The sequence below is a fragment of the Macaca mulatta genome, chromosome 11 (genome assembly GCF_049350105.2).
Source record: "Macaca mulatta isolate MMU2019108-1 chromosome 11, T2T-MMU8v2.0, whole genome shotgun sequence".
NCBI lineage: Eukaryota > Metazoa > Chordata > Mammalia > Primates > Cercopithecidae > Macaca > Macaca mulatta.
In genome coordinates this window covers 23,118,258-23,143,173 of record NC_133416.1, presented here as the reverse complement: position 1 = coordinate 23,143,173, position 24,916 = coordinate 23,118,258, and the positions used below count along the sequence as shown (strand labels likewise).

The following is a 24,916-nucleotide window of genomic DNA, read 5'->3' as shown; positions in this document are numbered from 1 at the left end:
TCCTTATCTGCCCTTTTTCACTGTCGCCATTTCAGTCAGCAGGAAACCGTGCTAACTAAAAGACCAATCGGTAAATACCCGGAGTCTGACGTCTATGCTCTCTGAGCTCCTATGACATTTCTCATAGCTGAGTAAGGTGCCTGAAGGAAGTTTATTGAGTATTTGCTATGTTTTGGGAACCACTTAAAGTACTTCCAATGTCAGAAGTAGCAAGATAAAATAGTATTTCTATATAGTTCTATATATTATATACAATGGCCTCTTGTGTTTTAGAAATATACACATGTAGAAATGTATAAAAACATTTTGGAAAGCTTTGCACCCAAACTTTACCAATGATTAACTCCAGTGAGTAGGGGTACAGATGATTTTAATTTTCTCCCTTGTCTTTTTAAACCTGCAATTTAAAAAATCAGGCCAGGCGCAGTGGCTCATGCCTGCAATCCTAGCACTTCAAGAGGCTGAGGCGAGAGGATCACTTGAGGCCAGGAGTTTGAGACCAACCTGGCCAACATCATGAGACCACGTCTCCCGGCACCCCCCAAAAAATCAGAAATGTAGGTCACCGTTTTGATCAGGAAAACAAAAATAAGGCAATTTCCACTTTGGGAAACAGAATCCAAAACAATGAATTACCTGTTCTACTTGGTGTCCGAGTGGCTACCCCACTTCTCTCCAGGGGCTCGTCAGCGGGATTCCCTTGGGAATATGGTCTGCCACAGCTAAAAAACATTGGAAAAGTCATAGGCATATACCATCTACATCTACATTAAGATAAACAACAATAATCAAATATTTCTACCTTCTGCTTATTTGTTTTGTGAAAATATTCATTTTGTTTGATACATAAATGCTGATATGCAGTGTACTACTTTCTTTTTTGTGAGACAGTAGTCACTACAAAGGATTAGAAAGTTCATTTGACTCTCAGTCTCCTCCTCCTTTACCTAGATCATATTTGAGGTGAAAGTGATGGTAAAATTTTGTTAGATTATTTAGAGAATACTGGTATAGGCTGCGACTTACTTATAGTGGCCATTTTGCAGGTGTTGATCTATATTTGGACAAGGGTTATCTGCCACAATAAATACCTCTGTGCTTGCTTAAAAGCCTCATTATGGGCCAGGCTGCTTAAAGGCTCATTATGGGCTCACGCTTGTAATCCCAGCACTTTGGGAGACCAAGGCAGTTGGACCACCTGAGGTCAGGAGTTCAAGACCAGCCTGACCAACATGGTGAAATCCTGTCTCTACTAAAAGTACAAAATTTGCCAGGTGGGGTGGTGGACGCAGTAATCCCAGCTACTCAGGGAGGCTGAGGCAGGAGAATCACTTGAACCTGGGAGATGGAGGCTACAGTGAGTGGAGATTGCACCAACTGCACTCCAGACTGGGTGACAGAGTGAGACTCCATCTCAAAAAAAAAAATAAAAAATAAAAAAAAAGAACCTCATTGTTAGATTTATTTATTTGGGTTATGATATTTTCATGTCTAAACAGACCTTTAAGACAGGATAGGTTGAAACAGAATGATAGTATATGAATTTTACGTTTTGCTACAAAATAAAAAATTGACTTCTTTTTACCAGATTGATCAGTTACTTGTTAAGGCCCTAGGGAAATGAACAAAAGACAGGTGCATTTTGATGACCAGTGAATGTATGACTGACTACAGAGGATGCTGGTTGAGAGAAACAGGCCCCAGAGGTACTATAAACCACCAAGAGAAACAAAGTTAAGAGAGGTAAGCAATGTGCTCTACCAGACGGTGTTGGAGGAATGAAGTTTGACTGTTTCAAAAATTAAACAGTAACCCCACAAATGGCCTGGCTCAGGCCATAAACTGGCTCTTCCCTCTTCTATCTTGTTTAGAGACTTCATGATTAGATTTTGATTCTGCATTTCGCTGCTGGGTTCTTTCTTTCTGACTAATATTACAAAGGGTCTCAGAGGATTTATTTGTTTGTTATTTAACCACAGACTACCCACTCTAAAATGAAAAAAGTAGTGATAGCTTATTGTTTAATATCTTAAATAACTCATCATTTTTTTTCCCTGAATTGTGCTCGTGTGTGTGCTAAGAGAAGAGCATTTTCCAGGAAGACCTCATCTGCATACTAAGTAACTTTACTTTTCAACCCTTGAGTGTAAATAGGAAAACATTACCTGTAAAATATTTCTAATTATTAAATCTGTCAATCTGGGTTAGAGAACAAAAAGAAAATGATAGGACAAAAAGGAAAAAGAAAGGAGATGGAATTGGTAGGCTTACATTCTTAGACGAAGCTCAGAAGAAGTTGAGTTTATTAGCCTGAAAATTTTTCATTGCAAAGTAATACCTAAAAGGACCATTTAAATTAGTACTTCCAATATGCCAGCTCTCATGCCAGAAAAATAGCTTGTTGCATAGACATTACAGCAGCCAAGAGACTGGGATTCAACGCCAAACTCTTCAAGTTCAGCAGGGGAAACCACAACAATTAGTCGTGTGTTTCTGGAGCTCTCTGTGCCTACATGGGTGGCTGCCTTTAAGGCAATAATAAAACCGGGTTTGAATTACAGATTTATAAAGCCCAAACAAATAAAACACACACTACTGGATTTATAAACATTACTGAACAAGTAGACAGTGAAATCCTCTTGTTTTTCTCTGAAACCTTTTATAAAAATCCCATTGCATTCTTCCTGCTAAGAACACAAAAACAAACAAACAACAACAACAAAAAAAACCACAAAAAACTACACTATGATGAAAAAAGCTATGTGAGTGGTAGAGCTTTTCTGAACATCTCTCTCCTTTCTTTAGGGGACTTATTTTCCCAAAGTCCGGAACCCACAGTGGGAGACTCTCCCTAAAAATGCTGAACCCAGATGTCCTTGATGAAGATTACTCCACTGGGCTTCATCTTGGCTCAGGGTGCATACAATAAAACAATGTTTCTTAATTGTGTTCTGCCAAACATTAGATCCGTGAGCAATTCTTGGGTGTTAACCCAAATAAATTGGTTCTGTGGTCAAATAAATTCAAAAAACACTAAATGAAACAACAAAAATAAATAAAGAGGGATTCTTTTAACAGAGCTTCTCAGAACTTTTAATAAAGCCATGTGTGTTGTGAATTTCTAACAGGGAAGTATGATATATCTTCTGAATATTTTACTACAGAACTTGTTTTTTTGTGGAAAAGAGATGAGATTAATATCCCGCAGAAATTATTTTATTAAAAAAACTCATAGAAGGCAGCAGAATAACTTTTGCATAGTAGAATAACTTTGGCTCTGGGCGAACAAATGAAAATAATTTCTCATTTAAAAATGTCAGTAAAGAGAAAGGAGGTAAAAATAAAAATTATAAAGAACATTCATTTAATTACAGAGCTTATGAGTAAAAATATGAAAATGAAAATTATAAGGCTTAATATAAGTTGCTATTTCTTAAATCTGAATATATTGAAAAAAGCTGAGTCTGTGAAGTAATATTTGATACTAGAAAACCAACATGTTACTCATTTATTCAAACAGTTATCCTCATCAACCTCAGAAATGAAATACTATTTTATTCAAGGTACTCTCATAGTTAAAAACACTCAACTGTTTTTCTACTTAAAAAATACCATAATGCTTTAAGATAAATTATTCAAACTATTAGTGAAGAACAATAAAAATACATTAACCAGTAAGAAGAGATAATTATTTCTTGTGACAACCTTGGCAAAATAATTACTCTAGCCATGCTAGACCATTTTTTTCTTAACCTCTGTGATAGATAACACTTTGTAATTTTGTTTCAACATGATAGAATAGCACATACAATTGCTTAAATTGCATTCAGAAAACTATTTGAGTCCAGCCATCCTGTGCGATGTATTATTCACACATTTTTAAACTGTAAAAATGGGAAATGCAAACTGACAATTAAATATGGCTAATATCAATGTAACAAGTTCCCTGGAGAACAAGTACAAACATTCCAACAAAATGAAGCATTACAACAGAATACTTGATATCATTTTTTAGTTATAAATTTTCTATATTCACCATCAGGAAACAGGCAACATATACAGCTAACGATTTTGTATCCTCTCTAAAGATTAGCTGTATGAACTGCATGGATTCTAAACTTTGTTAATAGAAAACTACTAAAACATAAGTTTTTATTGTAGTCTATTCAACACAAATCACATTATCCTATACTTGGTTGTCAACTACTTTGGCAAACCAACCCCAAGCTGCGTGGGCTGGTGGTAGGTATTTCTAGGGGAAAACCATCATCAATTTTATTATTAAACTTCAGTTCATAAAAAATCCTTACCTGCTACATATAACAGGTGGAGTCAGGATTTGAGGGGATAGGTCAGGGGCACTCTGAGTGTAAGTTAAGGCCCTGTGAGAACCTAGACTTTGTTTGACAGTTGTGTCAGCAGATTCTGGAAACTGCACTGCAGAAATTTTGCTGACCAGGCTGCTGGCTGGAGTCCCTTGGAGAGGTGAGGAGCAGGGCGATGAAAGAGGTGAAATTTTAGCGAGGGCACCTGAGAAAGAATGAGAGTTAAGTAACTAAACAAATGTCTTTAAGATGCAAAATTGCAACTGTTGAACTTCACCTGTACTCTTACAAACTCAGTAACAACCACGTGCCTGCTCAGGTCACGGGGCTGGCCTCCTCCACATACCAACATCTGAAGCCAGTGCGGTTGGGGTGTCTCCACAGCATTCAATGGGAGGAATGAATCATCATAAAAAAATAGTGGCAATGTTGGCACGTACAGTCAAAGCCTTGGTGTCCTGGAGTAACTTCAGGACAGGATATTATTTTCTCCTCCCATTTTTGTTTCTTCTTGTCATTCTGACATGGAAATAATAGTTAAAATTTTCTCATATGTTGATTTTCTCTTAGGTTGTGAAGGTTTTAGCAGGAACAGGATCTGCTATTGTTTTAAACATTAACCAGTATCTGGGGCAGAGTTCAGCAGGCATCAGATGCTTAAAATATGTAAATAAAGAAGATGCATTACTGAGAGGAAATTAACCTTCTTAACAACTCGCAGTTTCAGTGAAATAAGACCTTTTGGTGTGAAAGATTGCTTTGATCGAAATAATTTTTGAAGAAAACATTTTAAAATGTAATATAATCCATTTCAGATCAAACAATAGACCTAAAGCTTCCATTTCAAGTGTGGGTATTTGTGCCAAACTGTCTGTATTTACTCTAGATTGTAAGAGTTTTACAGGACACTGGCTTAGATTTCAAAGTGTGGCTGTTGGAAGACAAGGAAGGTATCTTTTGAAGTTACTCTCTCCCAAACACAGAGAAGGCAGCCTGCAATTAAAATGGAAAAAAGGAGAGAAATAACTTCTGGCCAAAAACCTGCTTACTGGTTTTCATGATTTTATGGCTGAACAATGTACTGTAGGGCAAATGAAATAACATTATTAAAAGTCGTTCTCTATTTCTCACCACTTAGGAAAATTTACAGCCATCCACCTTCACATCATCAAATTATGTGTGCGGTTAGCTGGCAGTTGGCTTACAGCAAAGTTTGTTTCCAGGATGTAGCTTCCTCAAAAGTTTGATTTGTCACACCAAAGGTTTTCTGGTCCACTGAAAAGAATAGTAAGTTTGTTGAGGGAGTGTGTGTGTGTGTGTGTGTGTGTATAATTTTCTTTTTAATTTCTTGTTGGCACTGTGATTTATTTTTGTTGTTGTTGTTGTTAAAGATGAGAAATCTCACTCCCCCCTTGCTTCAGTGTGAAGAGCAGAACTCCCTTCTAGTTCTTTCTCAACCTATCTATTGTTAATTCCTAACCAGCAGCTCAACCCCCTCCCAGCCTTTATACTAAGCAAACAAAACCACTTTGACCCAGAGAGTGTAAAAAACCCTCCCAAGGTCACAGTACTTACGTGGAAGAATATAGAGCAAACCCAGCTATTCTTAGTAAAATGAGGCTTATAAGCCAGTACCTCTATCAGAGACTATCCAAGGGGGAAGTAAAATCAATGGCCTATTAGGCAGCATTTGCATTGCTCCTTATGTAATGCCTAATGGTTTTTATTTGGGTTTCTACTTCTATTAAAAAGACACAGTTATTTTTCCAAAGATAACGACAAGCCTTCACATTACATAGTATCCTGAGCCAAAAACAAATCAAAACAAAAAATTAAGTTCACAAAGGTTTTAACTCAGAATTTCCCAGCCAATGTATGACTGTGTGCAGCAAGTGGTTTCCAAGTTTGCTGTGAATTATTTACTGGTTGAAAATATTTTTAAAAAAAGAAATATTTTATTTGGAAACTCTAGAATAAACTCAATTTTTAATATTATCTCCAATAGCTTATAATTAGTTTTTCTCATTATAATTTTATAAAATAAAGGAAATCTAGTTTTAAAACTCAAAATCCCTTCTCATTTCTCCAATGCTATGGTATTCACAAATACTATTACATATAGATGGGTGCTGTGATGTAAAGGTTAAAAAGGGTTGGTCTAATTTTAACCACTTTTTGGATTTAGACTGTAACTCCAGATAATCTTAGAAAGGTACCATAGCCGTTAAGGAGCTGAATCCTAGTAAGATGTGGTAGAAAGTTTAGCAAGGTATCTGTACTGAGTATCTCAAGGATTTATTCATCCAACAAGTATTTATTGTGAGTCTTGCTCCATGGATGGAGTAGGGTACAAAATAAAATCCCTGCTCTTAATGGAGCTCCCACCTTTTTAGGGGAGACAGAAACTAAAAAAATAAAGTCAATAAAAAAGAAAAGTTTACTTAAATTCAAATAAGAGGAAGAAAACAATGCACAGGGTAGAAGGCAGGGAAGAACATAAATGCTCTTTAGATAGGATGGACTGGGAAGGCCTTCCTGGCTGGGAAGGGGTGGGGGTGGGTAAAATTTGAAGAGAGGCCTCATGAAATACAGAAGACATTTAGAGAGAAGTAGCTGGGGAAAGCATGTTCAGGAAAGAGGGACATACCTGGGGGATGTCAGAGGAGCAGTCAGGAGGTCAGTGGTTGGCAGCTTAGCAAAAAGGAAAAAGAGGGGCAGGGAACGTGGTCAGAGAGGTTGCTGGGCAAGTCTGGATAGGGTTGGGTAGGGCCAGGGCAAGGTTTTATTAGGTTGGTGCAAAAGTAATTGTGGTTTTTGCAATGAAAAGTAATTGCAAAAACAGCAATTAAAAGTAATTGCTGTGTCATAAGAAAAAGAGATTCCTGATAGACACTGTGTTAGGCAATTCCTTAGTTGTTCTCATAGTAAACTGTGAGTTTTGGGACAGTTTTCTACACAATTTTTTTTTTTTAACAGAACAATAGTTCAAAGCCCATGAGAACATTGTCCATTTCTGTCTTGACACCCTGTTTTTTCTGAAGGCAATTTATGAGAAGAGTGATTTTTTTCATTGCTAAGTTTTAGTAGCTGCCAGCTGATTGCTTCAGATACATGCAATTCACTCTCAAACACAAATTTTAAAATTCACACAACCATTAGAGTTCTTGGAACTCACGGATTAACTAAATTTCAACAAACAAGCAGATTTTAAGACATCAAATTTACTGCCTGGGATGAAATTTAAAATAAACCTGTAATAGAGAAGCTCTGCTTCTGTAGTATTAGTCTACATATTTTGAACACTTTTAAAAGCATAACTCGGCTAGGCGTGGTGGCTCATGCCTGTAATCCCAGCACTTTGGGAGACCGAGGAGGGGGGATCACCTGGGATCAGGAGTTCGAGACCAGCCTGGTCAACATGATGATACCCCATCTCTACTAAAAATACAAAAATTAGCCTGATATGGTGGCGCATGGCTGTAATCTCAGCTACTCTGGAGGCTGAGGCAGGAGAATCACTTGAACCCGGGAGGTGGAGGTTGCAGTGAGCTGAGATCACGCCACAGCTGCACTTCAGCCTGGGCGACAGAGCAAGAATCCGTCTCACAAAATTTAAAAAAAAAAAAAAAGGGTAACTCTCGGCAACACTCATGAGAAGCAGGGATATTTCTATTCTGCAGGTGAGAAGCTAAAGTTATAAAAGCGTAAGTTCTCTTTTTTTCCCAAAGCCAAACTACTATTTTTCCCAGTGTGCATTATCATAGTTTACTTGAAGTTTAAAAACAGAAAGAATTAGGATGTACATGCATGTTTTGAAGACCGTATCGGTCTTCAAAAAGATAGGGAGATAAATGCAGATAATAACCAAATTTTCTTTATAGAAAGGATAAACTATAAATAAATGATTTCAGATACAGGAAGAGGACAATCTAAGGAACTGGGAGGAATAACCTTTGGAAGTCTTCAAAAACAAATTTTCTAAAATGCTTTCAATGTAATCATGTCTAAAGTTAGAGGGATGACTGTTAGAACCTTTGAAAATCTCATCTAATTTTACATCGCACACTCACACATTTACACACTCACACATGACTGAAGAGATTCAGATAAACATGCATTCTCTCAAATATATTAATGTTTATCTTCACTTTATATTTGAGTAATTTTAGCAGATTCCAGGAAGAAGACATAGCTCATGAAACATAAATTTTTGAATGGTTCAAACTGTCCTAATGTGAAATACTTAAAATCAAAACACTTAAAAACAAAAAATTAAAAATATAATTTTAAAAATAAAGTCTAAAATGCCAACTCCTTTGAGTAATTCGGCCTTTAATTCCTTGTTCCTGAGAGCATGAGAAAATGTGTGTCAGGACACAAGGAATTTTGGGCAATCAAAGAGAGAAAATAAACAATACTGCAGGGGAATTATTTAAGTGAATCCATCTGTTTTGTGCTATAAAACTCTCTCAGTTTAATTTTAATGGAACAAAAAAGGAACCAGCTTGTCTGATAAAGACATCTTTTTTTTCCATGCCTAGATGAAAATGGACAGCCTGAATATTTTTTCCAAAGCAGAAATTGCATCTAAAGAGAATGCCAAAGAAAAAGAATCAGAATACCGTAATTAAAGTTCTCTATATTTTCAAATTTTGTATAAGAAAAACAGTCTAGATTATAGGTGTAGAGATATCTGTTATCACTGCAATTGGCAGCCAAACTTACAAGAATCCGGGAAAGGACTACTGCAAATACAGTAACTATAAATTCAAGGAATTTTTAAAGCAGAATGGTATCATGGTAGCTCCATAATGTCAGTGACTCATACTAGAGGAGCAAAATTGAAAATACAAATTATATTTGAATCTCCTGCTTTTAAGCTTCAATTAAAGGAGTCCTATGTGATTTCATTCATTTATTTTATATTAGTAACTGCATAATAATTTGTGTTTCAGTTATTTAAAATTAACATTGATTGACTGAACTAAAGGACACTCTGTTTACTTGATTTGCGCAAAGAACAGATTTCATTAGCCCTCTCTGGAAACAGGGTATTTATCTTTCTGTATGTCTCTTCTTACTTCATACTCGCTTTCTCTCCACCTCATTGCCTATTGCTCTTACGTGTTTCCTCAGACTCTCTTCACATTTCATTTGATTCCATTTGCTTACAGTCTTTGCCACGAGGGGGCTCTTCCCAGCTTCTTTCCATGGAGTTTATGGAAAACCAGGATGCATCACAGTCAACTGCATCAAACATGTCACAACTACTTAGCTCCATCAACAACCCAAACAGGGAAGCAAGGATTTTAAAGCAGAAGGGCCTATCTGATTAGGATAGAGTTGTAATCTCTTTTCGGCTCTCTGATTCTTGATAGATGTTTTTGTCTCTTTTGGCAGACCTTTAGGAATTTAATCAGTTAGATTCAGCATGCCTGGGATACAGGTTATTTTATAAACTTTTAGCTGTGCTGTGACAGCTGTCTAAAGATGCCACAATGCAAAATCCACCCCAAAATGATCATGATGGAAATGTCTTATGCACTTGATGGCAAGAATGGAAGGGCACTCTTGCTATGGCTGTGGCTCTCATTCCTACCACCGGCCCATGTAGTATCTTATGTGAACATTCCTTTCCTTTTACACTTTGCTCTTTCTTCTAAAGTGCAGTCATACCAACTGGGGATCAGGACACAGGAATATGAGGCTGTTGCATCATTTGCTCTGTTATTTCCAGTGTCTGCCTAATCATAACTTTCAGCTTCTTGATCTTATCATGTTGGTTATTCAATAATTTTTATGTTATCACTAAACCAAAGAAACAGGGAGAGAAAACCAAATCCTTCTATTATCTTACACCTACCCAAAGTCAGAACCAAAAAAAATCCTAACCTTAAATTATGACAATTTGTCATCCTCATTTGTTTCTAGTATGAAGTCATTAGGACAAAAGAAAGTATTCGGATTCATTGTATGACCTAGAGAAAGCAAATTACTTAACCTTCTTGTTCCTCAGTTTTCTCATGTGAACCCCCTTTCTGAGCTACTCATAGATTCAGAACACTTAAATTTATATTTCGTCTCTTGAATTACATATTATTACTGTCTGAAATTTTAGTTCTGTCCTTTAAAAATCTTATAAAAACTATTCACAAATCTGGAAATACTATTATTTATGAATTTAATGTTTGCTTGGATTGACTCATGGTTTTCAGATTTGTTTAACATTTTTATTAGATCCCAAACTTTCTCTTCTTCCGCTTCTTTCTAGAATATATCCATCATAAATTCCTTTAGTAAAGATTTGGCAGATCGTAAAGTTTTGACTTCTTTCAAATTGTCTTTAGTTCGCTCCTATTCTTGTAAGATGAAACTGCCAGGCACAAAACTTTAGGTTATCATATTGTTTCAGAGCTTTGAAGAAAATATTCTACTGTGTTCTGACTCCTAGTATTTCTGACAGTTCTGCTCTCATCCTGACCGCCTTTCCTGAAAAGGAAATTTGTCTTTTCTCTGGTAGACTTTAGGATTTTTGTGTGTGTGTATCTTTGGTGTTGTGTAGTTTCACTATTTTGTATCTACGTGTGAGTTTCTTTCCATTTACTAGGCTTCTCCTGAGTATTTTTTGTCTTCTATTTGCTACTAAAACTCTGATTACACATATCATGTATATTAGACTCTCTAATTTTTCTGTATCTCCTAAAATCTATTATATTCTCCAATTTTTCATCTGTATTGCTTTCTGGATAACTTCTTCAGATCATTCTCTACCCAGTTTACTAATTCAGTAGTCTACTATGCTATTTAATATTTCCTTGACTACATTTCCAAAAGTTATATTTAGCTGCTCTGCAGTTACGTCTTTTCTCATTGCTATTATTTTTCCTTAAATATGTAAATTTTTGAATTAAATTTTAATTTAAATATTTTCATCCTTTTACAGATCTAGAAAGTTGTATTTTTGTTTCTGTTAACTCAAACTCATGGTGTTTCTTTGTGCAATTAGTGATCCTGGTTGTAAGCTCTATGTTTGAATCTGATCTGATAAAATCTCATGGCCCTTAACTGGTGATGCTTCCCTTCCAAAAGTATCTGTATATATTTTTGTAGGGAGCCAAGGGGCCTTACATACCTAAAACCACTTTAGCGCTCCTTTAAGACTCTTGGGTTTAATGTGGAATTCTCAAATGCAGTTTCTCCACCTTGTTGGAGTCCCAGATGATTCTTCTTAGTACTGAGCTAATCCGCATTTGTCTTCAGGAATATCTCAATTTAAAAGTATTTGCCTACCTTATCCTACATTGCCTGGCCCTGGTGAAAGCTCAATTTTATTAGCAGGTCATTAATAACTTCTAAGTGGCAAAATTTAATGAACATTTCTAAAGAGCAGAGAGGACCAGATTAGTTGTTGGAAAAGTAGATTAGCTTAATGATCTCTTTTACTGATGTAATTCCAATAAAATGATACAAAAAAGTTATCGAGGCAGAGCACACAATGCTGAGGGACTAGATTCCCATAAAGAGGAGAACCTCAGAAAGGTGAGCCCAAATCTTGTAAACTGTTCTTCCCTTCATAGCACGATTTACTGACTATTGGCATGGAGTAAGAAGTGAAGGATCCAGACAGAGGGGTGCAGCTATTCGGGAGGCAAGCCAGCAGAGCTTTTAGCAATGTCATGAGGCTGATGACATAAAAATTGGAGTTTGGGGTTGCCATGGCAGCCAGAACTTGAATGTTTCATATCTCAGTGGGAAGTGGGCAGTTTTCCTTTTAACCATTTGATGAACTCTTAAACTGCTAAAGGCAGTAGATTAAGAAACTAAGGAAGTTACTGAAAATCTCATTGATATTTTCTGTAATACTGAGAAGTGAAACCGTGATTCCAAAAAGGAAAGGTCAGAGGAAACATCCCAGATTCTTAATTGGGCTTCTAGGGGAAAGGCAATTCAGAGACAGAATCTCACAAAAACTCCTATTACAGGTTTGGGTGAGCAAGAACCCTGAACAAATGAGGTAGTCTTCCCCAATATCATTTCATGTTCCTATCTAAAGCTTTATTATTCTTAATTTTGATATCTCAATTCCTTATCAGAGTTCATGTGTAGTAAATGAAACACTGCCTTGAAGTCATATATCATACTCCTGAAAAACAATTTTAATAGACACTAAAAAATTGGAATTTCTATCATGAGATGATGCTACCAGAGATGATCCTTGATGGTAAAAGTGATTTCCTGTGCATCTAATTAGTTCAAGATAGGAAATCTGATACAACAACTTTGAAGGAATCTGTATCACATAAGGTAGAAATTTAAATAATTGGTTATTGAGGCTTTAAAAAAAATAACTAATTGGTTATTAGAACAGACAAACCAAACATAACTGAATACAGGGCACCCTCAGAATATTTCAACACTTAAGGTCTGGTTTGCTCTATGACTCCACACTTACAGTATGAACCCTTCTCCAGTTAAGTTACTTACCTGGTCGACTTTGCTTTTTAGCCTTTACATGGTTAGCTGCAGAAATAGCATAGGATGAAGTAAAGGATCTGCTTTTGGTGAGGGTCATCATCACTGGATTATTCCAAGAATCAGGACTAACAGCACCGACAAGAGAGAATTAAAAGAAAATAAAAGAAATTATTCGTCAGTTATTGGGCCAGTCTTGCCAGAACCCAACCATCATTTCTGTAATAGATTTTCCAATCTGAGTATTGGTTCAGGTTCTGTGACAGAACCACTGTACTTCTCAGTGATGAAACAGATTATGTAAAAACAATCTCTGTTGCAGGGATATAGCAGTTACTCATCAACCATACTGGGTTAACAAAGAGGAAAGATAACCTCTTATTATCCAATTAATAAAAATTAAACACCTTCTCACTGTACTCTAAAATTGCATTCCTCACAGATTTTCTAAAAGAGGCTTGCAGATTAACTGGTTAAGATGCAGGTGAATTTACATAAGCTGTAAATGTCATAATGCTTACTTCAGTACTCTATTATTTTTGGTGGATTTGTATTCAAAAACTGAATGACCATGAAATCATTCAAAAATAATTTTTTTTTGCATTATTTCCTTGTGACGGAAATGATTAGCAGCAGGCCTTTAGCTTATGATTTCTCTTTACTGGTGATGACCTAAAAAAAAAGTGATTATCTAGTCAAATTCCCTTGTAAAAAGGGAATTTGTAAAAAGGGACATGCCAACAATGGAGCTGATGCTAACCATACTGATGATATGTACTAGGTGAAAGGTAATGCAGAATCTTCATCTAGCAAATGCTTTTACCAGGATGTACTTGGTCTGCCTCGGTTGCTTATTGTAAATAAATGTGGAATTAATAGATTCATGGAAAACTGAGCTAGAGAATGTTATGTAAGTCATGCAATTCATGGGCCATACATTTTGGAGGGTATTCCAAGATAAAATTTCTCTGTATGTGTTGCTCAAAATTTATACACGTTGAATCTGAAATAGACTCCATCCTAACTTGGGAGAGAAGGGAATTTCGAAAGTCGTGTTGGCAATCTTGGACTGCTCCAAGGGAAAAGTGCTTGGTCTATGTTTGCTAACACCTGTGTCCTTTCAAGCACTAGTAAATTTGGTACTGGGTACAATCTATAATTTACATAAATATAATTTGACAATTTGATCTTTTGCCAATCTTAGATTGGCAATGTAACCAAGATGTGCCTGGTCTGTCTGGGTGGCTTATCGTAAAACACCTAAAATCCATAGAATTATGGGCTCACGGATGCATGGAGATTGCCATATAAGTTTATAATTAATACGGGAGAATTTGGAGAGGTTCCAGAGCTGAAATGGTTCCCTCTGTGCAAGTAATATTATGCATGCATTGCTTAGAACCCTGACTGCTAAATCCAAACCAGAAAATGTGCTAATGTGGAATAAAGGGACTTTCAGAAAATTGCACTAATAGACCTCTCAAAGGAAAGCATGCTAAGCATGAGTCTTACTATTGTCTGTATCCTTTGATTACTAGTAAATTCAGCAATGGGTAAGATCTGTAATTTATGTTGAGGTCAGTTTGACACTCTGACAATTCTTATCTCAATTTTTTTTTTTTTTCCATTTCAGAGAGATTTTTTCTTCAACTATTGACCCAGGTATTTTAAAACTTCATCTTTTCTCCCCACTTCTAATAGCAGTTTTCCATATATGAGGACATTTGAAATGTGGTATGACCTTCAGCAATTATAAAATGCAATTAAGTAAGGCATAAAAATATTTGTTTGACATCCTTCTCAGAAAGCACATCCTACATATTTCACAAGTTCTTGGTAGTTAGGAAATAATGAGATGAAAGAAACTTTGGATCTGAAACAGATTACAACACTGACTATTTTCTGGTGGTGCTGGTCCCTTTTAATTTACTTTGCTGGATTGACTGACTGATTACTGTGAACAACTATTATATAATGTATATGTGGCCTAAATGTTTGCAGTTCTCATTACATAATACAATGAATAGGTTATTACTTTTACTTTTCTAAGTAGACTTTTTAAAGACAATGCCTTACAGTAACTGAATGTTTTAATATATCAGAAAGATATATTATGAAGGCTATCTCAACAATTTACTATTTTTTCAAATAAAAATATTTAAAATGTGTTCATTTTAAAGTTTGCAAAATACATTAGAGTATCCTTAATAAATGCAGATTTAATGAACTCAAGATAAATAACATCCTAGTCATATCACATTCTTAATACAATAATTGTATTTTACTATTAGTACAATAAATCAGTGTATTATATTACACATAAATGCATTATAGTTTACAGGTGCTTTCATATATTGCTTTGTGAGACCCTTACAGTTTTCAGCTTTTCATCATTGTTCTTTATTTCCAGATTCCTGTTTAAATTTCATGAATATGAAATATTTGGATTCTGTAAAGGAGAACAGCTTAGGAAAGGCTTTACATGGTTTCCTCATGCTGGCACAGCAGAGGAAAATTATCTATGTGCCTGTGATGGAAGATCTCAATCTTCTTCCCAAAGGTGGTCTTATGCTCTTATTATCCCCATAATGACTCCATTCTAAGTCCTTAAAGTCTGATCAGGTAACTGTCTCTTTTGCCAAGTTTACTGCTTTCTTTTTGCCTGAATATACAGGCAGGGGTCAATTCCAAGGTCAACTTGGAATGATTTAGGGTCTGATGTATTTCAGCTTTCTCTATTTCTCTAAAGCCTATTTTTTAAAGCACCTACTTGTATTCTTCCATCTAATTTACTCCTCCAATTATGTCCAAGCTCCCCTTTTTCCTAATGACTCCTTGTAATTGGGTACAGAGACTCTGGCAGGCTAATGACTTGCCTCTAAGAACACAGTACATTTCTAAGTAGTAGGGCCAAGACCCTTCAGATTCTCAGTCCTGTGTGCTTTCTACCAGACTGTATTTAAAATTACCCAGAGTAAATTATCCAGCTGTAGATATAAAGGAATATAAGTTGTGTTCCTAATTTTTATTTCTCACTCTTATTCTTCTTTTAGAATAAGAGACCCAATAAATGAACAGATATGGGAAGGAATAAATAAAAGGGCTAAAAGGGAAGAAATTTCAGGGCTAAAACTCAAAAGAAGGTTTTAACTTTGATTTATGATCAAGCCAAAACTAGCTGTATTTAGTGGTGGTACTACTGCCACTTACTTATAAATGGTTTTTCCTTAAAGGGATCAAATTCTATTCAGAATGAATTTCCTTTCTTCACAATGATGAAGAAATTATATTGCTTTCAGATTTTACATCAGTACTTTTCACAGGACAGTGAGATTATGAGATAGTATATCAGGCAGTGAGGAAAGCGTATACCCAGGCAAGACATGTATGAGTATTTTTAGGAATGAGAGAATGAGAATGAATGGAATCATATGCTACTCCTTATCTCTATTGTAAATATTTGGATGTATCCATTTTACAAAGAAGAATGATAAGATCCTCGGGCGTTAAGTTCTTAAAAGTTCTTGGAACTTTTTTCCTTGTCATGATTTCAATTTAAACCCTCAAGTTCATCTAATTGACTAAGAGAAGAGAAAAGCAGGGGAAATAGGATTTGACTAGAAGTAACAAAGAATAACAGAAAGAAAGACATTTGACAAGGCATGAGTGGATTTTTGATAGTCATTCTATGGGAAGGAAATCATGAAGCACTACCTATGCTATGACAGGAAACAGCAAGGTGCATTGGCAAAATAGGTAGACTCTAATGATACACACTGAAAACGTAATTCATTTTATTAAGCAATAGTTAACAGTAATACTATTAACATTTATCAGTATTTGCTGCTGTAGCAATTGTCAATGATCAATATTTTTAGAGAAAAATATTACCATTGACTTCTAATTTCAAATTTCAAGAAATTTTCATGAAACACTGCATAATCTCTTCTTGTGTTTACAAGTTTTACAAAAGTCCAGGTAATAGGATGGAGTGGAATTTTACTGACATATAAAATATATAATGACATTTGAGTTTGCTTCCAATTCTTTTTTTTTTTTTTTTTTTTTTTTGAGATGGAGTCTTGCTGTGTTGCCCAGGCTGGAGTGCAGTGGTGCGATCTGGGCTCACTGCAAGCTCCACCTCCCGGGTTCGTGCCATTCTCCTGCCTCAGTCTCCCAAGTAGCTGGGACTACAGGTGCCCGCCACCACGCCTGGCTAATTTTTGTATTTTTAGTAGAGACGGAGTTTCACCGTGTTGGCCAGGATGGTCTCGATCTCCTGACCCCGTGATCCGCCCACCTCGGCCTCCCAAAGGGCTAGGATTACAGGCGTGAACCACCAAGCCCGGCCGAGTTTGCTTCCAATTCTACAGATTTTTTAGAATACAAATAATATGGAAGAAACCAATTAAAAAATTTTAATCAAAAAAGAGAAGTCAGCAGTCATTAAATTCTTATAATCTGAAATATTTCTATTAGTTTCAGTATGGTGGTTTATGTATATCCCAGACTAAGGATCAGGAGAAAATTACTTCTGATATTGCTATCATGTAATACGACATAAATGTGGATATTTTTCATTCATTAGGTTATTGATAAAACTGATATATGTGCTTTAAAAACCTGAAATCATATGGTAAATGGTCTCACAATTAATGGATTTGAATAAAGTATGATAAGTACAATATTTTTATTCTAAATAGAAAAGGACACAGTATCTCCTTCTAAATGCACTTTCCTTAGCTATTTTCTTCAAAATTCTTTTTACATGTTAATATAACCTTTTCTTCAGTTTTGGTAATTCTGGCTTTTAAGTTGCTTTGAAAAATTGGAATTAATATCCTCAGAAAAGTTTAAATTACCAAATGTTTGCACTTATCTAGGTGTTCTTAGGATGATCTGCTTTTGATTTGCTCTTTTGTCTTTTGTACAAAGCTAAGACAGCTGGTCTTGGGGGAGGCTAGTGACTGGGCTAGGGGCATCTCATATCAATTGCAAATGTCAAGTTAGACACTTTTGATTTAAGGATCCCAGTATGAATCTCAATGTAGATAAAATTACCTACCTTTGCCCTGGAGCTTAACCCTTCCCCTCTAAGGTCACAATGGCAGAGATCACATCAGGTCATGCTTTCCACTTATATTTAGGGTCACACAACAGATGTTAAACCTAATTATCTGATGTTAACCCCTATACTGCTCTGCATTTAAACCATGTACCCTTTCCATATTCAAAGCTGACCTCCAACCAAATGTAATGGGTTAGCCTTCCTTCTCTTGTAATTTACAACTCATTTTTGGTAAGTAACTTCTCTAAGAGACATTAAACCAGCAGGAGCCGTATGCCACCTGGATGAAGGTGCTTCCTGCAGTTTGATGCTGGTGCTGCGGTCTCTCCGTACTGGTGCAGGCTCCAAGGTAGGTAGACCTGTGGCCGAGGTGGTGGTGGTCCAAGTGGAAGAAACTCGTCTCAACAAGCCAGGGGGCAAACTCCTTCTCAGGCGCTAGGAAAGAGACTTGACTTCATTACCAAGCATATTTTATATCTCTTAAATTTTATGTAATATAATAGAAGGAAATGAGCTTTTCATTAGAAGTGAATTGACTAAATTATATTGGTTGAATATCACCTATCTAAAATTTGAGTGCTCAGAAATTTAATAAAAGATTATCTGGCCAAAATGAACGCATATTATAAAAATCAGCAGCCAGGTGCAGTGGCTCACGCCTGTAATCCCAACTCTTTGGGAGGCCAAGGTGGGTGGATCATCTGAGGTCAGGAGTTTGAGACCAGCTTGAACAACATGGCGAAACCCCATCTACCAAAAATACAAAAATTAGCTTGGTGTGGTAGTGGGTGCCTGTAATCTCAGTTGCTCAGGAGGCTGAGGCAGGAGAATCGTTTGAGCCTGGGAGGCGGAGGTTGCAGTGAGTCGAGATCATACCACTGCACTCCAGCCTGGGTGACAAGAGCAAAACTCTGTCTAAAACAAAAATAATAAATAAATAAATAAATAACCTTTTAGGGTCTTTATTTCAATGCTTATACAAATATGTGATTATAGGAGTGAGTCAATTACCTCTGGGATAATTTTATAGTTATATTTATTCAACAGGATTTATAAACCTATACACACATATTAGTTATTATGAGAAGTTTTTCCTCAAAGGTCACTTGCTTGGGAGCATGAATTAATTTACATCACCTTGCACCACAGTCTATACCCCCAAGTATTATTGACTTTATTATCTTCATTTACAAACAAAAGGAGCTCAGTGTAAGAATGTAAGTCTTTCACAAAATGCACCATTTCTCTTATGATTAATGTAACTTAGACATCAGAGATATGGGTAATGTCATCAGTGTCAACTCCTCTTAATAGGAGACCCTGCTGGCCAACCTGCTGTTCCCCTTCTTATTTCTTCTCCCACCATATCCTAAACAGGACATGTAGCGTCATCTGCACTGAGACAAGAGTCTGGGATCACTAGGATGAGCACCAACCCTTTAAAGTGAGTCTTGACCTTAAAAGTTAAACTAGGGGGTGCGGTGGCTCATGCCTGTAATCCCATGTAAACCTCAGCTACTTTGGGAGGCCGAGGCGGGTGGATCACTTGAGGTCAGGAGTTTGAGACCAGCCTGGCCAACTTGCAGTGAGCCAAAATCGTGCCACTGCACTCTAGTCTGAGCAACAGAGTGAGACTCCATCTAAAAATTAAAAAAAAAAAAAAAAAAAAAAAAAAGTTAAACTGAAGGTCTTTTTTCTATAACTTCAGCAACAGTCATAATAGACAGAACCACAACCCACTTTTGTTTGTGGCTAATCACTCCTAATAAACCTACCACACAGGCATAGTTCACAAAGACATTCTGCTCTTCTGAAGGTAAAAAATTTTGAGAAATGAATTATATGTCAACTTGGGATTTAAGAATAGCTCCGACATTAAATAGCTTCCAGTGTCTCTTAAACATCTGAATGTGCATCTTAGAAGGTAATTTAGTTGGAAGAGAAAAAGTCAAACACTCTTAAATACCAGGTTTCTTGCCTTAAATCTGTCTTTGACCTCAGGTCTATTTTGAGACCTGAAGGAACCAGTTAATCTCTCTCTCCATTTCCTTACTGTCATATTATACTTAGGTATATCTTTATAAGGGAATTGCATATTGGAAGGAAACTATGTAAATATGTTATTGACAAAGTTATGAAGATCACATTCCTGAGAGAAGAGATGCACAACAGCAGAAGCACAGGTGTTACTGACTGACCACCAGCTCCAAGGGATAGCTGACTGTCTACTAAATAAGTAACTGTGCTGAATATACCAGAGACCACTGACACTCTGATTTTCTTGTCTTTAATATGCCTTATTTTTAATTAATATTGAGATCTAAACTGGGTGAGGATCCTCTTATAATTGACTTTCGTAAAACTCATACCATATATGTCAAAAGAATAAATTTGTGTAATTTCTTCCTTTTACATATAAAATATATGTTTATAGAAATCACTAAGGACATATTTCACTTTAATCTATAATTGACTAAAACTGTTCTGGGTTCAAAACTGATTCTGTATTGGAAAGTCATGAGGGCATTTTGAAGTATATCATTCAAGAAAATCGAAGAGTAAAGAACCTTCAGTTTTAGGAGTCAATGAATTTTAAACAGAATCTGCACTAAAAAGGAGCAAGGATTTCTGTCTTTTTTGTTTTGTTGTTGTTGTTGCAATATCCTTATCACCTTAGAAAAGCATCTGGCATATAGAAGAAAAAACTTCTTGCATGTAACATGAAAGATTAAATAAAAGAGGTAACATAAAAAGATAAATTTTCTATGTATAGAAAACTATCAAGTATAAGGACAGAAGTCTTTATGTTTAAATATTTATTACTTTTGTCACCATGATCAACACATTTTGCCTGAGTCATTGATATTAATCTGCAGATGGAGTTGAGGTGACAGGAAGGAGGCCTAGAAGACAACTAAAAAAAAATAGTTTAACCCTTTAAGGAGTAGGTCATTACTACCTACCTTTGGAATAGCAAGCTTGTCTTTTTCAGAGCTCTCTTCAGAGTCCGAACAGGTATAGTTTTCACTGAGCGAAGTGACGGGATTCACTCTGGGCTTGTGAATGGCCTGGAAGGTGAGCTGTGTGCTGAGCAAGTTGCTCACGGCTCTCAAGGATGTGCACACGTTTGGTGGAAGAGAAGGGTCTGCCAGGAGGTCGGTAATGAGGCCGTGGGCCTCACCCATGACGGCGATGTCCACAGTAATACTGGTTCCTGAAGACTGGAACACAAACCAAGACAAGATCAGGTAAGAAAAGGTCTGAATCGGAAGGCACAAAGCATTAATTTGAACTTTTTCACTAAGAAATGAATGGGATGATTCTTTAGGATTTCAGTACAGTAAAATTCACATCACCTATTTCAAATTCTACTAAAATATGCCCTAGCAGTCATCCTTTTTTGCATTTGCGGCACATTTTTTAATGCTAGAACTCGGGGAGGGGTCAAGCATATTTGAAGAAATTAAAAAGATGAACACTACTTTTAAAAGGCAAAAAGTTTCAGAGATCTGGGGGGAAAAAACTTCATATCACTCCTTATGAAGAGCTCAACATTTTACATGTATGTTCTTTAGGAATTTCACTCCAAAAGCAACATTAATATACCATAAAATGTTATTTTTTATAACATTTTAATGTGACACTTGAACCTGGTGTTTATTCAATGAATATTTTTGCTAATGGTAGTTATTCAACGAATGTTATTAGAGATAGACACGCAAAAAAACTCCATTTGTGTGCTAGTTCACAATCTGTCTCTCTTGTTGTTGGTAACAACAGAAATTTCAGTTCTGGGATTCTGTGGCACATCTGTCATATTCTGCCAAACTGCCTATCAGAGCAGAGTCATTACTCTGTCCTCACAGCAGAAACGAAGAGCACAAAACACAGAGGCCAGGAAAATACATATAAATACATAAAATAAACTCCAAAGAGAGAAAAAAACAGAAGTATAAAGTTGTACAATTAAAAGAAAATATGAGGGATTATTTTATAATCTTGAAATTACAACATTTAAAAATAATATGAATTCATAAACTGCCAAAGATATTCCTAATGTATCTGACTAAATGAAGATATAAAGTTCTACATAAGAAAATATACCATAAGCAAAGGAAGAAATGGTCTGTGAGAAAATGTTTGCCACACAGAGAAGATAAAACATATCCAAATATAGAGCTTCTAAAATCAATAAAGGATAAAGTTGAAAAAGGAAGTGAATAGACAATTCAAACGAAATGTAAATAACCAATATATATAAAAAGCCTCTTATGTCCCCTATAATTAAACTGCAAATCAATATAATAAAAACAACTTTCACTTACAAAATTGGCAAAACAGTAAAAGATTTGTAACACCAAGCATTAGTAACGGTTTGCATAAATGAGTAGTGAGGAAAAACAATCCAAAATATTTGGCAGGAAACTTTGCTAAGCCTATCAATTTGTAGCTTAAATGTATGTATCCTATGATCCAGCAAAACAACATACACATCTGGTCAAAAGAAATACTTCTACAAATATCTAAACATATAAAAACAATAACACAACGGGTATAGCAGTGCTCTGGCAACGACAACCAAAGAATGTAACCCCAAGATGCATATAAGTAGATAAATTGATCTTTTAAAATTGTCATTATATCTGTATTATAAACTTGTATATCTTTGTTTAAAAGATGTGGGTAGATTCATAAATTATTGTCTAGAAAATATTGTTCAGTGGGTGGAAAAGTATGTTGTAGAAAAAGTGAATATATATTATTCTTGTAATTAGAAAAGTATCATAATTATAACACCTAACATCCATAAAGATATCTAGTCTTGCAATACCTATAAGTAATGAATAAATGACTCTGTAAAATTCTCATACAGAAAAGTTATGTCTTTTACTGCTAATATTACAATAACTATAATAATAATGGTAAAGTTGATATTTATTACCCACAAGTCTACAAAGTATTAATAGGTACTATAATTACTTTCACTTTCATTAGACACAAATAATTTGCCAAAATGAGACAGGTTGAAAGTGGAAATATCAGGCTGCAATCAAAAATAGCTTGATTCCACAGCTCAAGAGTTGAACCAGCATGGTGGGGAAAAAAAAAAAAAAAAAAAAAAAAACCAAACAAAACAACAACAACAAAAAAAACCCAGAAAATCTTAATTTTATGTGCTTAAATATGTCTGTAATTACTTAATGCATAATTTAATAATAGTGCCCATGTTCTCTGATCACAGGCATAAATATCTCTTATGAACCATTATGAAAATTTAAGTGAAATATTAATAATTTTAGGATATATAGTCATGCATATGTCATATTTGTGCCTGCGGGTTAATTTTATTTTTCTGAGCTAAAAGGAGAATTTTACTTTCCTTATCTTAAAAATAACTTGTATTGTGTAACCTTGAGGCTTACAACATGATGGTATGTGATGTGTACAGATAGTCCAATGGTTACTATAGCGAGACCGATTAACATACCCAACATCTCACATAGTATTTTTGTGACAAGAGCAGCTGAAATCTCCTTATTAAAAAGAATCTGTAATACAATACAATTTTGTTAACTGTAGTCCTCGTGTACATTAGATTCCCTAGACTTACTCATCCTATACATCTGCTACTTCATATCCTTTGTCCTACATCTCCCCATTTCCTGCCCCTTCCCCTGACTCTGCCCACGGTAACCACTGTTTTATTCTCTCTCTCTGAATATTTGACCTTTTTTTAAAAAATTAAGATTCTACATGTAAGTGAGATCATGTAATATTTTTCTGTGTCTGGTTCATCTTACTTAGCATAATGTCCTTTAGGTCCATCTATGTTATGGCAAATGGCAGGATCTCCTTCCTTTTTAAAGGGTGAATGATATCCCATTGTATGTATATACATGTGTGTGCCTATAGACATACCACGTTTTCTTCATCCATTCATTCAGGGACGGATGCTTATGGTGTTTCCATATCTTGGCTATTGTGAATAATGCAATGGACATGAGGGTGCAGATATCTTTATGAGGTGGTGATTTTATCTTATTTGGATCATATAGTTCTATTTTCAATTTTCTTAAGAACCGTTATACTATTTTCCATAACGGCTATACCCATCTACATTTCTAACAGCAGTGTTCTAGAGTTCCCTTTTCTCCACACTCTTGCCAACATTTGTTGTATCTTGTCTTTTTGATAAGAGGAGTGAAGTGATATCTTACAGTGGTTTTAATTTCCATTTCCTGATGCTTAGTGATGTTAAACACTTTTCCATACATATATGTCGGCCACTTTCATGTCTTCTTTGGAGAAATGTCTGTTCATGTCCTTTGCCCACTTTTTAATCAGGTTGTTTTCTCCCTATTGTTTTATAAGAGTTATTTATAAAGTTTGGATATTAATTCCTTATCAGATATATGCTTTGCACATATTTTTTCCCAGTCTATCAGTTGCCTTTTCATTTTGTTGATTGTTTCTGTTCCTGTGTAGAAGCTTTTTAGTTTGATGTGGTCCCATGTACTTATTTTATCTCTTTTGGCCTGGGATTTTGGTGTGTTATCCAAAAAATCACTGCCAAGGTCAAGGTCCAAGAGCTTTCCCCCTATGTTCTCTTCTAGAAGTTTCATGGTTTCAGGTGTTACATTTTGGTCTTTACCTATTTTGAGTTGATTTTTGTGTGTGGTGTAAGATAAACATACGATTTCATTCTTTTGCATGTAGAAATCCAACTGTCTCAGCACCTTTTTCGAAGAGATTACTCTTTCCACCTGTCTCCTCCTAGCACTCTTGTGTAAAATTACTTGAGCATGTATGTTTGAATTTACTTCTGGGCTCTCTATTCTGTTCTATTGGTGTAGGTTTCTGTTGTTAGGCCAGTAGCATACTATTTTGATTACTATAGATTTGTAATATAGTTTTAAATCAGAAAGTGTAATGCCTTCTACCATTTTCCCCTCAGTACTGCTTTGGCTATTTGGGGTTTTTTTTGTGGTTTCATACAAATTTTACGATTATATTTTTCTATTTCGTGAAGATGCCACTGGGATGTTGATAG

At 35.7% G+C, this 24,916-nt stretch overlaps 1 protein-coding gene across 2 annotated transcripts in view; it reads right to left on the bottom strand.

Annotated features, from left to right (window-relative positions):
* The window catches only part of PDE3A (phosphodiesterase 3A), a 312,000-nt gene that overhangs the window by 41,732 nt on the left and 245,352 nt on the right, over window positions 1-24,916 (bottom strand). For both annotated transcript variants that reach the window (XM_015151241.3, XM_077953145.1), the window contains 5 exons: window positions 20,829-21,086; window positions 18,146-18,300; window positions 12,810-12,925; window positions 4,311-4,530; window positions 637-722 (listed from right to left, as the gene is read on the bottom strand). In XM_015151241.3, the coding sequence (XP_015006727.2) occupies window positions 637-722; window positions 4,311-4,530; window positions 12,810-12,925; window positions 18,146-18,300; window positions 20,829-21,086 (835 nt within the window). The remainder of the gene's footprint in view (window positions 1-636; window positions 723-4,310; window positions 4,531-12,809; window positions 12,926-18,145; window positions 18,301-20,828; window positions 21,087-24,916) is intronic.